Here is an 18,029-nt window from a genome sequence, read left to right on the forward strand (position 1 = left end):
TGCCATGGCCTGATGCACGCTCACTATCCAAGACCCCATTCCTAGAAGAAAAAAAAAAATCATGTCAAAGCTCATTTCCTTCACGTTTGGACAAGCCAGTTAAATATAGTCTGGTTTGATGAGAGTAAAATTTTAACACTTTGGATGCTATAATGCACACCACATTCGGAGGAGAAATGTCATTGCACATGACCCTAAAAACACCGTACCGACAGTGAAGTTTACAAGTTGGAACATCATGATGTGGTGCGGATTTTCTGCAAATAAAACGTCACCTTGTTGAAGGAAGAATGAATGGGCAAATGTACTGAGACATTCTTGATTAAAATCTGCTGCCATCTACAAAAAATGATGAAAATATAAGAAGTGTGGGCATTTCAGCAGGTGAATGATCAATAACATACTTCCAAGAAAACTCAATTGGTTTCAAACAAACTAAAATGCTTTAGTGGCCCAGGAAATCACCTACAACTGATAAATGGACTGCACTTACAGTATGTAATACTGTAGATAATCACAGTGCCTGAAGCACTTTACAAGGCCTCATATTCATACATTCTTACACCAGTATAGTGACTTCTGCCACGCAAAGAACTGCAAGTCTAACTGGGACCTCATTAGGGTTCACTGCTGCCATGGAAAGCGCTGCCAGTCTCACTGGGAGCAAATTAGGTTTCAAGGTTCCATGGATCATTCAACATGTTGACAGTCAGGCCTGGGATTCGAACCAGCTACCCTACAGTTTCTTTACCTACTGAGCCACAGCCATCGGACTTTCATCGAACTGAAACTGAAACTTAGGGTCCATAGAAGAAACCCACCGAACCTTCAAGACTTGGAACACTGCTTGTGTGGAGGAATGGGACAATATCACATGACAGCAATCTATGTGACTGGTTTCTCTATACTGGAGGTTTCTTGAGGTTGTCATTGCAAAGAGAGGCTTTTGTACACAGTGTTGAAAACAGTGATGAAAGTCCTCCAGATTTTCCCAGAATTCCAGATTTTCTAATTTTCATGAAAATTGCTCCGGAAAATTGAGGAAACATTGCCTAAAATCAATCCAGATATTAGTTGACAACATTGAACGAACATGCGTTTGAGTTCGTTGTTTTACTTTCACGAGCGTAGCTATGTTGAGGCACTAACACGAATAACAGTAATGCCACTCCCCTCGCATTCTCTCAAGACGTTGCTTATTTTGTGTAGTCTTGACATTAATTTATTACATAAACGTTAACTAAACAAGCCTACTCCAAAACAACTAGTATTCACCCAGAACAAGGAAATGCAAGTTAACCGTACTGAGTATGTACAGAAGTTGGGCCGAAAGCGCATGTTCAGATGCAGGGGCATTTACGTCGAAAGTCATCAACATCATGAGCCAAGGAAATTCAGTTAGTGAGTGAGTGCTCATTGCGTCGATCGCAAGGCAATGTGATGGCGTGACTCACCCATGCCCTCCCCAAAAAGACGTTAGACTATCATCCACCTCGTCGCTCTATTCAGGTGTCGGCAATACGTCAAGCGCATGGACATTAAGGCGCGTTCTAGCCAACCAGCCTCCTATTTATGGCAGTCCCGCGATGCGTAACAACAATACTTTACTGTTGGCGACAGGAATGTTTGTTCCAGTGTATCGCTAGCTTGTTCCCACGAATGTAGATTATGTTGAACTATACATTCAGCATTTTCAAAACATTGCAGGTATAGACAGTTTGTGTTTATTCCTTGACAGGCCAGTGCATTTAACTTTTATTCAGATAAAGTTTGTCAGATCAAGAAATTAATCCAGTAAGTTATTTTAAGGCCATCCCTAATCACACCCACAACTTTATCTGTGAGCATGTCTGACCACAGCTGTATATTTTTCAAATGTGACTATGTATCTCAAAATATTAAAGACAACTCATTATATTATTAGTATTATTAGATCTATATCTATGATAGTGATCAATGTGGTCGAGTGTATCAGTACAACGCGACGTAACAAGTTTGAGACTTACATGTTAATAGTAATTACTACAGATCAACTTCTTTAACATGTTTTGCTGTACAGTGTAGAAATTCTAGGATATATTTTTGTGTGTATTCTATATACTATAATATGTCTAATGTGAAGAAAATGACTATTTTAGATGTCTTTTTACTGAATAGTTCACTTAATTCATTTGTCTTGAGATAAGATGGCATATTTTAATGACAAATGTGATTTTGTACTATCCATTGATAGAGGGATGGGGGCAAAAAAAAATCTGGGCTTGGCCCTTAGGGAACTTCTGTCCATTTTTTTTTTTTTTTTGGCAGGACTTCAAAATTTTACTTTCAATTTTTGCCAGAATTTTGTTCACAGATATCGCTAGAATGCACCATAGCCATCCATTTTTTAAAAAAATTTCTCGGGGGGCATGCCCCGGGACCGCCCTAGCAGGACTTCACACCTTCAGTGCTCGCATTTGTATTTTCATGAATATTCACGAAAGTCCACTTTCATCTCTATAAATACCAGTTGGCACCTGCAATATTTTTCCCTCCATCATTTCACATTATTACATACAACTTAAGTTCTGAGTTTTTTATTTTCTTTTTAGATTACTTGGGTTGTTCCCAACATCTGGTGATATATATATTTTTTTCTCCCCTCTCAATAGCACCATTGGCAATATATTTAATGAAGAAAAAAATGTTACATTAAATACTTAAAGATACTTTGGGTTATGATCAACATTTTGGTTTTATCTATGTTACCATGTTTCTATTATCAGGGCGATGATGGGGAAGAAGAGCAAGAGAGAGAGATTGTTGATGACCAGGGGAATGAAGGTGATGCTGATGCATCAGATGCCAAGAGAAGAGACAAGCAAGAAGAGGAAGTATGACGATTGTAATACAGAACATTTACTGGAGTATTTCAAAAGATTTCTCGAAAAAATACATAATTCCTGAGCTAGCCTTGATCGGTCATCCAGTATAAGAGTAGTCTAGTCTTTTTAGAAAAATGAAAATGATCCTATTTAAATGCTTTAGCAGGGGAGATTTTGTGAATGTTCTGCCACGTTCAGTGCAGGCCACTAAATTCAACAAATCAACTTTCAATCCCATCACAAAAAGCTTTCTTTTGTCTCTTCAAAATTGCCTATTGACCCCTTTTGTTATGCAGTCATATCATTCTGAAGTATAGTAAAATGTATTCACAACATAATAGTCCTGTCGTGTTATCTCTCTACTTAAAGTAATTTTTGGAAAAGTAAACTTGAAAAAAAAAAGTACCACTAATGCATTATTTGCTTTAAGCATGCGAGTGGAAAAGTACAGAGAAGGTCAGAGGGATCTACATTGAGTCTTTGTGGAGCTAGAGAGAGCCTATGATAGAGTACCAAGAGAGGAACTGTGGTACTGCACCCATAAATCTGGTGTAGTCAGGGATCAGCTCTAAGTGCCTTCCTGTTTGCAGTGGTAATGGATAGGCTGACAGATGAGGTTAGACTCGAATCCCCTATGGTCTTGATGCTGGCAGATTGTGATCTGCAGTGAAAGCGGGTATCAGATGGAGGAACACTTGGAAGGCTGGAGGCATGCACTGTAAAGGAGAAGAATGAAGATTAGCCAAAGTAAAACAAAATATGTATGCATGAATGAGCTGGATGGATGGAGGGGGAACGGCGAGGCTACAGCAGTGCTTCTCAAATAGTGGTGGGGTGGGAGCACGTGTGACCGTGGGGAACATGTTTTTTTTTTTTTTTTGCCGTACAAGAATAAAGTGTAATTGCACATCCACTACAGTAGTTGGCAGTGGCACACTCATTGTCAGAGTGTACGCAGGGAATATTAGCTCTATGGTCTACATCAGGGGTCTCAAACTATATTTACTTGGGGCCGCTGGAGGCACCAGCCAATTTCAGTGAGAAATTTAAAAGAAAATCCAATCTTCTCAAACGTCTTTTTTTTTAACTGATAAACCAGGGTGCTGGTGTCAATAAATTGTGCTAAACTAATAAAAAAAAACTAATAAAATGCTTCATGACAATGCCGTTGTAAATTTTACTCATAGAAAAATGTTTCTCTGCTTGGATCAAGCCCCTCCGCATACATCACTGTAAAAGTACCCTTCATATAAAACTCAAGAGCCGCACAAACAAACTTTCATATTAAAGTGGGGACTACTAAATATCACCAGTTTGAGACCCCATGTGTAGGGCATTTTTATCGCACCGAGTAGCCAATTTGAAGTACAGAAAACAAACTCATAAGAGACAACATTAATTTTTTTTTAACAGGGATGAAAAGAAAGGCGGTGAGAGACGGACAATGAGACAAAAGAGTCACTTGAAAGCTAAGACGAGGAAATATGACAAAGCGTTTGTCGCACTTAGGTTCACTGTGACTACGGTGAGAGACTGGTGTGTTTACTGTGTCTAAAAATATTGGCAGCGGACAGTATAAAGCCAAATAAATTCATGCATGACTTAGACATTAGACCCCAGTCATGTTGATTAGACACTGGATTTTTTTTTTTGTGAAAACATGCCAAATATTGCCAATAATCGTTCCGCTTTGTGAAAGCTACTTCAGTCAACCAGTCAGCACTCCTAGCATCATATAAGGTAGCATACAAAATTATTTTTCACTATCAAATGGTGCACACTTTAGACTGATTTTTTTTTTTTTTTTTTTTTTTTTAAATGTCAGGCTAATAGATGCATGTAAAATCTTTTCTGTCAATGTTAAGGATACGGTGTTATGCAGAGCTGTATTTATAACTTTTATTGACAGATGATAATATTTATAGTTGTGGCAGACTGGGTGGGTGCAAATTGTTTTCTTCTTGCTGGGGGGGCATAAAATAACTGAGAAGCACTGCGCTAAAGGGAGAAGAAATAGTGAGGGTGGATGACTTCAGATGCCTGGGGTCAACAATTCAGACCAAAACTCGTACAAGAAGGTTGGAACAGCTGATAGAAGGTGTCTGGTTTGTTATGTGACAGAAGAGTCCCTGCTAGGATGAAGGGCAATGTTTATAAAACAGTGGTGATGTATGGATTAGAGACTGTGGCACTGAAGTGACAACAGGAAGTAGAGCTGAAGGTAGCAGAAATTAAGTTGAGGTTCTCTCAAGGAGTGACCAGGTTGGATAGGATTAGAAATTAGCTCATCAGAGGGACAACCAAAGTTATATGTTTTGGAGACAAGGTTTGAGAGAGGAGACTTCGATGGTTTGGACGTCCAAAGACGAGAGAGTAGTATATTGATAATGTGTTGAGGATGGAGCTTCCAGGCAAAAGCGCAAGAAGGCCATAGAGAAGGTTGATTGATGGTGTGAAGGAAGACATACGGGCAGTCGGTTTTCAAGAGGAAGGTGCAGGAGATGGGCTTACATAGAAGAAGATGACACAGTGTGACTACCCCTAACGGGACAAGCCGAAAGGAAAGAAGAGGAGTCTGGAAAGAGTTACAAAAGACATTTAAAGCTTTAGGATTCCAACGAACCATCGGAAGAAGTGTTATCCTAACATGAAGATAAGATGGAACAGTGGTCAAAATTCCCAGAGGTGGCTGGCCTAAAAGGATTACCCCAAGAGAAAAGCAATTACTCATCATGGAGGCCACAAAGGAACTTAGGAGAACTTCAAAAAATTGGCTTCAGTCATGTCACACAAAGAAAATGGGCATAAATGGCATGCATGACAGAGTTCAAAGGCAAAAACTACTGCTGACCAAAAAGAACATAAAGGGTCATCTTTGTTTTTCAAAAAACATCAGAATTTTTCCGAAGACTTTTGAGATGCTATTATATGGATTGACAAGATAAAAGTTGAGCTTTTAGGAAGCTCTGTCGATCATTACAACTAGTGTAAATGTAGCACAGCATTTCAGAAAACGAGGAGCAGTCAAACGTGGTAGTCATGTGATGGCCTCTGGCTGGTTCTTTCCTTCAGGACTTGGACAACTTGCTGTGAGTGATGGAACGATGATTTCTCCTCTATAACATTAAATGCTGAAGGAGAAGCCATTAGTTTGTGAGCTCTAGCTCAAGTGTACTTGGGTTCCACAGCAGGATAATGATCCAAAACACACCAGCAAGTCAACTAATGAATGTTTTAAAAAAACAAAACGAAGGGTTTGATGTGACCTTGTCTGTCCAGACTTGAATCCGAATACAGTTGGATAACTTTAAAAAGGCTGTGTTTGCTTGAAAATCCTCAATTTTTGCTGAATTCAAACAATTTTGCATGGAATCGTGAGCCAAAATATCTCTACTGAGATGTGAAAAACTCATTGAAGGGTAGAAAATGCTTGATTTCAATTGTTGCTGCTGAAGATGGCTTAACCAGTTATTAGGTTTAGGCACCCATTACACTTTGACACAGGGCCTTGTAACTTAGATTTTTTATTTTCTTCCTTAAATTAAATGACAATTTAAAGGGCCACTGACATACCTATAAACATTGTAATGAAAAATAGATATAACATTATTCACTTCAATGTCTATACGAAAAAATAAACATGAGCGGAGACCGTGTTATCCATGTGCAAAGTTGCGGATGTCTGACTGCATCCAAATGGTAGCCATATTACCTGCAACGTCATCAGTAGACGTCAGACTGGGACATTCGCCATTGAAAACATGTAGTGGCACCTGATATGGGAGAGGAACAACAGAGATTTTCAGATTTTTCCGACGCCCCTTCTGATATGGAAGCTCTTTTCGAAGAATAGAACATCTCACAATCAAGTGAGTTATTATCACTTATAACTAACAGACTCTTTGACAGTATGTATTGATAGTATGTAGCGTACTCTGCTGTGAGCCATGACAACGCCGTAAAGCGACCCGGCTCGGCGCCACGATGAGCCACCCCGGCCAAAGTCATGATCGACGGACGCGGCACACTGAAGCCGTGATCGGCGGATGCAGCACGCCAATGCCGTGATGGGCGGACGCGGCACGCCGACACCGTGATCATAACATTTAGCACCCCTAACTTGCGTACCTGGGTCTTTTGTTACGTTCTGAGAGGAGTAGCTCTATACACACCTACCTGTCATTTGGAACACACGAAACTCGTCCTCTGCACCTGTGCTATCCATTTTTCACGATGATCCGGGTCTTTTTTTTAAAGTATGAAGAGTAAATCCATCCTCCTGAGTGTTCAAACAATATTCAGCAATACAACAAATACAGTTTGGCTAACACAAAGGAACAACGAGCTACCTTCCAGCAGGTAAAACTGGTATAAACACACAAAGGCTGCCTGAGTGGGCTCCTGCTGATAATGTCAATTCTGGCTTCTTCAAAATAAATGCCTCGAGAAAAATTCCATGGCGGGTGTTCCAAAAAGCCATATCTCTCAAAATCATGCCTTTTTTTTTTTTTTTTAAACATACTAAAAATCATGCTTTTCCTGTCAGTGACCCTTTAAAGACAGCATGTTAAGGTCACTTGGGTTATATTTGTCTATTTACATTTTTTTTTATCTTAAAGGGGGGGAAACTGCACACAGCATTTGAGAACAGGGACTACTTTTTCCACTGCAATGAAAATACAGTTCTGTAAATAAACAGCAATCAGCATATTGTAGCTATTATTTGGTATTTGCCAATGCAACCTAACTATCTTTGTAAAGGTGGCATTTTTAATACAAATGTGCTATGTGGTTGCATGTGTTCAAATCAAATCATTATATTCTAATCTACTTATTCATTCTTATTTAGAATTTTATTCTCTTAACACAGTTCACTCTTCCATGCATCAGAAGAACAGTTCTCATTGGTTTATAGTAATAATTGTTTAAACTGGACCTGCAATCACCTCGATCCTCTCTTCCTCAATAGGTCGATTATGACAGCGAGGAGGAAGCTGAGGATAAAGACAATGTGGAAGAGGAAGAGGAGGAGAAAGGGAATGGGGAGATTAGTTTGGATGAATCGCATATGAAGTTCTCAGGCGTGAGATTGCAGGGAAAAAAAAGAGCAAAAAGCAGGGGAGTAAAAGAGCCTACAGATCAGACAAGAGTGAACGTTGTTATAAATTCCCACCTGGGAATCGAGGGTTACTGCTATGATGTCAAGGATGAACTCTGGTGTGAAGTAAGTTTTCATTGTTTATGTGGTCTTGCATTTGTACTGTACACTCTAAAATTGTGATCAGAGTCTCTTCCTTTCATAACCAGAGTCTCATGTAGAAATCCCAAGCATTGTTACTTGTTATAAGTGCCACTAAAACTAATTTACCCTCAGTATTGGAAATATTACTTTGGAAATGTAGTTTGTTAGAATTACAAATTAGTGTAATTTCTTGATTATTGCACACCCATGTATAATACACCCCCGCAAAAACTGATCTCAAAAGTCAGGAAAACCCTTCTCCCCATATAGAATGCTTTAAATATATACACAATGCATAATTTTTGCTGCTACTTATTCAATCAAAACAAGATATTTTTTTGTAATAGTAATACAATTATTCAAAGTCACAGCATGTGAGTAAAACGGGGCCAATCGTGAGAAATGAGCTCCATGTCTTTCTCTGTACTGCAACTTTTTTAGACGCGCACGGTCAACTCGTCACGCACCGACATCGATTGAAAAAACGGGCCTACATCCTGCCATTTTGCTGCTTGTTGTTTTGCTAAAGAAATTTGTGGTCCTGAACAGACAACATCAGACAGACACCTGCGCTGGTGTTAAAGAGACACTCTGCATAAAACCCTTTGTCAAAAAAAAAAAAAGGTCACTAATATTGAAAGAGTCATTTAGGTCCCTGTAAAAATTCTCCTCGAAATGTTGGTCTGGTCCATCATTCACGTTTCGTTAAATGCAATTTGTGGCTGCTCATTATGTCAGACCGTAAGAAATGAAGCGAGCCGCAAATCTTCTCAGATGGCTGCTGATTGGACCTCTATTTACCAAATGAGAAATGGATTGCAGGTTGCAGATTGCAGGAATAGATTTCAGTACCAATCCCAATTTTATCATGAAATCCCTTCCCAACAAATTGATTATACATGTGGATGACACCACAAAAGGATGCTTAAACAGCACATCTGGCCCAAAGCCACGCAATGTGCATGAAGCAGGGTGCATAAATTTACCCCCATTTGCACACAGTGAGTCACAAGATTGTTTGGTTGGAGGAAGAACAATGGGCTTGTAGGCCATTATCACAGAATTTGAACCTCCCGAATCAACAAGGAAAGTAATGTGTATTATTTACCAGTCAACTGTGGGAAAGTTCATGTAGGTGGCAGTTTTCAAAAGCGTGTTAGTAAATGGTGGTTGAGCTGCAATCTTTTTCTCTAAAGCAGTGTTTCTCAAATAGTGAGTGGGTGCAGTGCTATGCCAGGGGGGGCACGTGTGACCCTGGGAAACATGCTTTTTTTTTTTTTTTTTTTTTTGGGCCATACTAGGGAATGTGACAAAGCGTATGTAGCTTTTCACTGTGACGACAGTAAGAGACAAGGAAAGAAAGAAAATGTTGCCAGCAGAAAGCATGAAGCCAAAAAAAAGTAATGCGTCACTAAAAGACATTACACGCCAGTCATGCTGATAAGATGCTGGATTTCTTTAAGCAATAATGTCCCAAGTTTTGCCAACAATCATCCTGCTTTTTGAAAGTTACTTCAGTAAACCAGCAAGCATCATATAAGGTAGTGTACCAAATAGCAGTGCAAAAAAACCCACACACCATAACCAATTTATTCTTTTGTTTTGTAAGTTAGTGTTTTATGCATTGCACTCCAGTTAATGTTGCTGAACTTAATTTCCATTTTTCACTATCAAATGGGGCAATAAGTCAGTCAAAAATGTTTACAGTTCAAACATGGATTTCTTTTTAATTTCACGCAAACTGATGCTCTTAAAATCATTTGTCACAGACAAAAAACACTTAATAGTTACTTTGTTGTAAATTGAACTATATTTCATTTTTTTTTGTTTTCTTTGTTGGTAAGGATACAATGTTATGCAGAGCTGTACATATGACAATTTTATAGACAAATGATATTGTTATATATCCAGTTCTTCAGCATTTTTCCCAATGTCTTCTAAATCCCAAATTTTAATTTTATTTTTTAAACTGCTTTTCTCCTTCTCCAACCTTTCTTTTAAATGTTGTAACTGCCGGATATTTAAACTTCCTGTGACTGGAAAATCATGGTCAGTAACCCATTTCTCTACCCAGACTATATATTTCTCCCCATATTTCCCCCTCATATGGATTATGATTGGTAATGTACACACTGGTAAATCTGTTTTTGCTTTTATCACTGGTTTTGCTCTTCGCACTCCCCATTTTCCAGAAGCGCTTCAATATTTTAATATTCAAAGGTCTTCGAAATTGTCAGGGAATCAAACCCCTAATTGTTGGGTCTTGGGGGCTTGAACCCCTCACCTTCAGATCTTGAGGCACCGAACCCCCACTGAATTTAAGCCTGGGAAGTCTATCCGTTGCTGTCAGGTCTTGTGGGACCAACTCCTCACTGAATTTAAACCTGGGGCCTTGAACCCTACACAGTCAGATCTTGCGGCTTCAAACCCCTCATTGAACTGTACATTATGGTACAGACTCAAACCCTACCAATGGAATGTGGGGAGGGAAACTACCAATACCCCTTAATACAAAGACAAGATTGTTCCCACCAAAACTAAAGAAATAAATGATAAAATTACTTACCATAGTTCTTTGTTGTTTCTTTGGTATCCTGAAGTGATGTCCAATCCAGGAAGGCAGCCGGGCAGTCCCCTGTCCTAATTCTTGGGTAAGGGCATGACTAGTGTGCTCATCCCAGATGATCAGTAACTGGTCCAGAGAGCCTCTCGATCAGCAATCAACCCTGAAATCCCACTTCTGACACATACTGATTTGGAAATCTTTTTCTGACTCTTGTTCTTCTTTTCCTTTTGGCTTGTCCCGTTAGGGGTCACCACAGCGTGTCATCTTTTGCCATCTTAGCCTATCTCCTGTATCTTCCTCTCTAACCCCAACTGCCCTCATGCCTTCCCTCACCACATCCATAAACCTTCTCTTTGGTCTTCCTCTTGCTCTTTTGACTGGGAGCTCCATCCTCAGCATCCTTCTACCAATATACTCACTCTCTCGCCTCTGAACATGTCCAAACCATCGAAGTCTGCTCTCTCGAATCTTGTCTCCAAAACATCCAGCTTTGGCTGTCCCTCTAATGAGCTCATTTCTAATCCTATCCAACCTGGTCACTCCGAGCGAGAACCTCAACATTTTCTGACACTATAGGCACGGAAACAATCCTTGCAAAGAGAGAAAAAGGTACAAGTCTGATGAGTTGTCACCCCTTACTAAAGATCAAAGTCCTTTCATTATATTCAAGTGAGAGATAGGATAGAAGGAGAAAAGGATCTCTACAGGTTGGCCAGACAAGATAAGACAGTTATCTATGTCCAGCTGTATACACATGGAGCTGGTACGAACAACCTGGCCAGGAGAATTACAGGCCACAACAAGACAAAAGCTGTTAAAGTTGAAGGTGGAGCAAATCGATCTAATATTTGGTATACATGTTTAACATAAATCTGCCAACACACCCCGAACTGGTTACCACCCAATCGTGACCAATCGTAGAATTGTGATACCAATGATCTAGCCAGTTGCACCACTGTTCCGGTTGATGTAACATAGTTACAGTGAAGAAATTAAGTATTTGAACACCCTGCTATATTGCAAGTACTCCCACTTAGAAATCATGGAGGGGTCTGAACTTTCATCGTAGGTGCATGTCCACTATGAGAGAGGAGGTCTAAAAAGAAAAATCCAGAAATCACAATATGATTTTTTTTTTTTTTTTTTTTTTTTTTTTCCACGATTTGTGAAACAGCTTCAAATAAGTATTTGAACACCTGTCTTATCAGCGAGAATTCTGACCCTCAAAGACCTGTTAGGCCGCCTTTAAAAATCCACCTCCACTCCATGTATTATCCCGAATCAGATGCCCCTGTGTGAGGTCGTTAGCTGCATAAAGACACCTGTCCACCCCATACAATCAGTAAGACTCAAACTTGTGACATGGCCAAGACCAAAGAGCTGTCCAAAAACACCAGAGACAAAATTGTACAACTCCACCTGGCTGGAAAGGGCTACGGAGAAATTGCAAAGCAGGTTGGTGATAAAAGGTCCACTGTTGGAGCAATCATTAGAAAATGGAAGAAGCTAAACATGAGGGTCAATCTCAATCAGCGTTGAGACCCATGCAAGATATCACCTCGTGGGGTCTCAATGATCCCTAGAAAGGTGAGGAATCAGTCCAGGACTACACAACAGGACTTGGTCAATGACCTGAAAAGAGCTGGGACCACCGTTTCCAAGGTGACTGTTGGTAATACACTAAGACATCAGGTTTTGAAATCATGCATGGTACGGAAGGTTCCCCTGCTTAAACCAGCACATGTCAAGGTCCGTCTTAAGTTTGCCAATGACCATTTGGATGATACAGAGGAGTCATGGGTGAAGGTTTTGTGGTCAAGTGAGACCAAAATCGAACTTTTTGGTCATAATTCCACTAACCGTGTTTGGAGGAAGACGAGTGATGAGTTCCATTCCAAGAACACCATCCTTAGTGGATGGGTAGTGGCTGGGTCTTTCAACATGACAATGACCCGAACAACACAGCCAGGAAAACCAAGGATTGGCTCCGTAAGAATCATATCAAGGTTCTGGCGTCGCCTCGCCAGTCTCCAGACCTAAACCCAATAGAAAATCTTTGGAGGGACCTGAAACTCTGTGTTTCTCAGCAACAGCCCAGAAACCTGTCTGATCTAGAGAAAATCAGTGTGGAGGAGTGGGCCAAAATCCCTCCTGCAATGTGTGCAAACCTGATGAACAAATACAGGAAATGTTTGACCTCTGTAATTGCAAACAAAGGCTACTGTACCAATATTAACATTGGTTTTGTCAGGTGTTCAAATACTTATTTGCAGCTGTATCACACAAATCATTAAAAAAAATTATACATTGTGATTTCTGAATTGTTCTTTTTAGACGATCTCTCTCACAGAGGATATGCACCTATGATGGAAATTTCAGACCCCTCCATAATTTCTAAGTTGAGAACTTGCAATATAGCAGGGTGTTCAAATACGTATTTTCTTCACTGTACATGTAATTAGTTACTCCTCAACACTCTTGACCCATCACGTTATTCACCCTATACTATTTGGTATCACTTTTAACAGGTGAACCTGGCTTTGTCACTGAGCAAAGTGCACTTTGACCTGACATCACTTGTGTCAACACTGGCCCAGAATGCCATCATCATGGAGACCAGGGGCCTGACTCGATGCCTTCTGAGTGAGACCACAACTAAGACTGGAGGCAAAGAGATGGTTCTCAACACAGAGGGCATCAACATGCACGAAATGTTCGAGCACAGTGATGTACGTGGACAGGTTACTCATTTGCAATCTTTGACTTTAGATACAGCCTTGACATTATTAAATGTGATTGGGTTGTCCATCCATATAAACAACCAGACAAATCTGTGCAACACTCGTCCTTAAGAGATTTGAAAACCCATCAGTTTTGATAATTTTTTTTTTATCAGCTTTTTAAAGTGACACTCAATACAATTGAAGTATTTTTTTGCTATTTAATTTCTTTTGTGCAGATTAATCTGTTCATTTGTTGGATTTTTTTGTCAATGTACTAATAAAATTCCTACAATCACATTGAGCTGTTTACCCTCCTCCAGATCTTGGATGTCAACAGACTCTATTCCAATGACGTACATGCCATGGCAAACACCTACGGGATTGAAGTGGCTCTCAAAGTCATAGAGAAAGAAATCAAAAATGTCTTTGCTGTTTATGGTATACATATGGACACTGACAAAAAAAAGATCTGCAAAACATGTAGTTCACTATTACACTTTCTCACTATGTTTCTGCGTTGCTCTAGGTATCGAGGTGGACGCCAGACATCTGTCACTAGTAGCAGACTACATGTGCTTTGAGGGGGTATACAAGCCACTGAACCGCCATTCCATCACATCCAACTCCTCCCCTCTGCAGCAGATGACTTTTGAGACGAGCTACAAATTCCTCAAACAGGCTACCATGCTGGGTGAGCATCTGATGATCGAAATAAAAAAACATGCAGTTCCAGAACTGTCAAAATATCCAGTGTCTGACATTACCAGCAATTACTGCGCTGTCAGGAATGCAGCCCTGTTGGGGTACAACCCAGTGCAATCCGGAGCCCGGTCCCAAACCGGATGAATGCAGAGGGTTGCGTTGGGAAGGGCATTCATCTTAAAACTTTGCCAAATAAACATGAGAATTCATCTAAAGAATGCCAGTCGTGGCCCGGGTTAACAACATCCACCCCCGGCACCGTTAACCTGCAGGGTGTCTTTGGAAATTCAGCTACTCTGGGTCGAACACAAAGAGGTGGAAAGCAGATTCCTTTGCAGAAGAAGAGGAATGCACACAGCCTACAATTGAGTCGTGGGGACTTTGAATATATTAGGATTATGACAGGAAAAGCCCAGGAGTGTGCTGACATGATGATTAGGAGAGAGGTAGGCATATTGTGCTTCCAAAAGAGCTGGTGTTTAGGGGCAGGGTTTAAATTATTTTACCATGTAGTAGATGCCAAGAGAAATGGAGTAGGGGGTATTTTAAAAGAAGAGGCTCAGAATGTCTTGGAAGTGAAAAGACTAACAGAGCAAGTTATGAGGCTGAAACTTGAAATTGAGGGTGTTATGTGTAATGTGTTTTGCACCTATGCCCCACAGGTAGGATGTGATCTCGAGTTCAAAGACAAATTCTGAAAGGAAGTAGTCCTTTGCATCTTGAACACAGGGAGAGTTGTGATTGGTGCATATTTCAATGGACATGTTGCCAAAGGAAACGGGGGCGTTGAAAAAGTGATAAATACGACATAGAGGAAAGGAACTTTGAGGGACAGGTGATGGTGAACTTTGCAAAAAGGATGGAAATGACCGAAGAGAACTTTTTTTTCCAGAATAGCCAGAACCATAGGGTGACCTACATGAGCGGAGGTAGAAGCACACAGGTGGATTACATTTGTGCAAACGATGTAATCTGAAGGAGGCTAATGATTGTAAGGTGGTGGTAGGGGAGAGTGTAGCCCGACAGCACTGGATGGTGATGTGTAGGATGACACAGGTGGTGGAGGGGAAGATCAAGAAGACAAAGGTAGAGGAGAGGCAAAAGAGATACATTGAGATGTGAGATAGGGCAAAGGTAGAGGTGGCAAAGGCTAAACAAGAGGCATATGATGACACGTAGAGCAGGTTGGACACAAGAAGGAGAAAAGGATCTCTACAGGTTGGCCAGACAGAGAGCCAGAGATGGGAAGGATGTGCAGCAGGTAACGCTGATTTAAGGATAAAAATGGAAATGTTGACTAGTGCTAGTAGTGTGCTAAATACATGAAAAGAATACTTTAAGTTAATGAAGAAAATGAATGAAGAGTAGACGAGGCAGGTCTGATGGACCAGCAAGTGAGAAAGTTTGAAAAGCACTAATTAGGATTAAAAATGGAAAGGCAGTTTGTTTTGAGGACATACCAGTGAAGGTATGGAAACAATTTGGAGAGGTTGCTGTGAACTTTCTGACCAACTTGTGGAGTAAAAGTGTGCTTGTTCCAATTTTTAAGAACAAAGGCGTTTTGCAGAGCTCTGGGAACTACAGAGGAATAAAGTTGATGAGCCACACAATGAAGTTATAGGAAATAGTAGTGGAGGCTAGACTCAGGACAGAAGTATCTGCAAGCAACAGTATGGTTTCATGCCTAAAAAGATTACTACTGATGCATTATTTGCATTTGAGGATGCTTGTGGAAAAGTACAGAGAAGGTCAGAAGGAGCTACATTGTGACTTTGTGGATCTAGAGAAACCTATGACAGAGTGCCAAGAGAGGAACTCTGGTACTGCATGCATAAGTCTGGTGTGGAGAGAAATATGTTAGAGTACAGTACATGTATGAGGGCTGCAGAAGAGTGGAGAGGTATGCTGTACGTGTGACAGAAGAATTTAAAGTTGAGGTGGGACAGCATCAGGGATCAGCTATGAGCCCCTTCCTGTTTGCTGTGGCAATGTATAGGCTGACTAGACTAGAATCCCCTTGGATCGTGTTGTTGGCAGACGATATTGTGATCTGCAGTGAAATCAGGTTGCAGGTGAAGGAAGTTAGAAGGGTGGAGGCATGCACTGGGAAGGAGAGGAATATAAATGCATGAATGAGAGGGATGGAGGGGGGAATGGTGTGGAGAAGAGAAAGTGAGGGTGGACGACTTTGAATACTTGGGGTCAACAATCCAAACCAACATGAGTGTGAAGGAAGTGAAGAAACAGGTCTAAGCTGGTTGGAACAGCTGGTGGGAGGTGTCTGGTGTGTTACGTGACAAAAGTGTCTCTGCTAAGCTGGAGGGGAAAGTTTATAAAACAGTGATGATGTATGGATTAGAGATGGTGACATTGAAGAGACAACAGGAAGCAGAACTGGAAGTGGCAGAAATAAAGATGTTGAGGTTCTCTCTAGGAGTGAGCAGGTTGGATAGGATTAGAAATGAGCTCATTAGAGGGACGGACAAAGTTAGATATTTTGGAAAAGCGGTTTGCAAGAGCAGATTTCGATGGTTTGGACATGTCCAAAAGCAAGAGAGTCAATATATTTGTAGGCGGATGTTGAGGATGGAGCTGCCAGGCAAAAGAATGAGAGGAAGACCAAAGAGAAGGTTGATGGATGTTGTGAGGAAAGACATCAGGGCAGTTGGTGTGAGAGAGAAACTTGCAGGAGAGAGGCTTAGATGGAAAAAAATGACGCGCTGTGGCAACTCCTAACTCAGACCACATCACAAAAATGTCATTCATGAATTTGTTTAAATCAAACTTCGTTTTTAAAATGAGACAAAAAAGCTGCTTTGGGGGACCACATTTTAGTGTTTCTCTGTGTGTCCGTGCGTGCGTGTGTCCAATTGTGACTCACTAATAATTGCCTTCATGGAAGCAAATAAAGCATTTTTAAAGCGGTTTTTACCATGCTAATTACGTTTATATTATCACAATGGGAAGACGAGTAGTTGGAAGGAAAAGCATGATGATAATTCGCATCTCATGAAGTCACAAAGCATTGAAATAAGTGATTGGGTGATACACTTGTCACATAGGTCTGGCCGGAACCGCATTATAACAGAGTAACTATCTTTGAATAACAAAAGGCAAAAAAACATGCTCCCTAAGAAAATAAGCATTTAGATTACATAATATAAAGAACAATGCAAATTAATGTTCATTTGTCTTTGGTGCTGGGGGATTGTGCAAAGTGAAGGCTGTGTGAGGAGCGACAGGCATTATGGGGGACGGAGGAGGAAGCAAACGTTTGACAGCTGAGAGAAAACATGTGAATGTACGCGTGCACCCAACTAAATTCCACTAAAGATTCTTGGGGCCGATAGTGAATAAAGATGAATAAATTTGCAAAAAACACAAAAAAATAGTCACGATAAATTGTTTACCAATGTGAGTTTGCGTGTGACAACGTGTGATTCGGTGTCATGAGCCAGCGGTGCGGAGGCGGACCCGAATGCAGAACTCCCAGGCAAAGGCATGATGTTCAGTAGGCTTTATTATAAACTAAAGTTGTGTCCTTTGCCTTTCTTGGCCGTGGGCCAGCCTTACACATGACAGTGTTGAAGGGAAATGAAACTCATCATGGTTAAAGATTGGTGCCAAAGGGATGCCAGGAAGATTGTGGGTGACAGCCAATGCGAGGGCACCTCTATTGTGCCAGTTTCAAAACAAGATACCGGGTGTTTACGTTTGGTGGAATATGGGGACTGCGGATACCAGCGCCTATTTTTGCCTTACGTATCCTGAATTTTCCTTCATAACGAGACTTTTTTTTTCCCCAGAAGTTGATTCAGATGTTGTAACCTGACTTTTTCGTTACTAGAGACGTTCGTAAGTAGAAGTTCCAATGTATTTGTGTGAGGTGAGCTTTTCAAGCTTGATTGCTATGAAAACCAAAACTGACACTG

General features: G+C 40.6%; 1 protein-coding gene across 1 annotated transcript in view; it reads left to right on the forward strand.

The window, feature by feature from the left end:
- The window catches only part of polr1a (RNA polymerase I subunit A), an 85,365-nt gene that overhangs the window by 64,058 nt on the left and 3,278 nt on the right, over nucleotides 1–18,029 (forward strand). Inside the window, exons 32-36 of the mRNA XM_061834946.1 lie at nucleotides 2,766–2,873; nucleotides 7,834–8,088; nucleotides 13,201–13,401; nucleotides 13,716–13,833; nucleotides 13,922–14,086. Of these exons, the coding sequence (XP_061690930.1) occupies nucleotides 2,766–2,873; nucleotides 7,834–8,088; nucleotides 13,201–13,401; nucleotides 13,716–13,833; nucleotides 13,922–14,086 (847 nt within the window). The remainder of the gene's footprint in view (nucleotides 1–2,765; nucleotides 2,874–7,833; nucleotides 8,089–13,200; nucleotides 13,402–13,715; nucleotides 13,834–13,921; nucleotides 14,087–18,029) is intronic.

This window comes from Syngnathoides biaculeatus, chromosome 11 (genome assembly GCF_019802595.1).
Source record: "Syngnathoides biaculeatus isolate LvHL_M chromosome 11, ASM1980259v1, whole genome shotgun sequence".
NCBI lineage: Eukaryota > Metazoa > Chordata > Actinopteri > Syngnathiformes > Syngnathidae > Syngnathoides > Syngnathoides biaculeatus.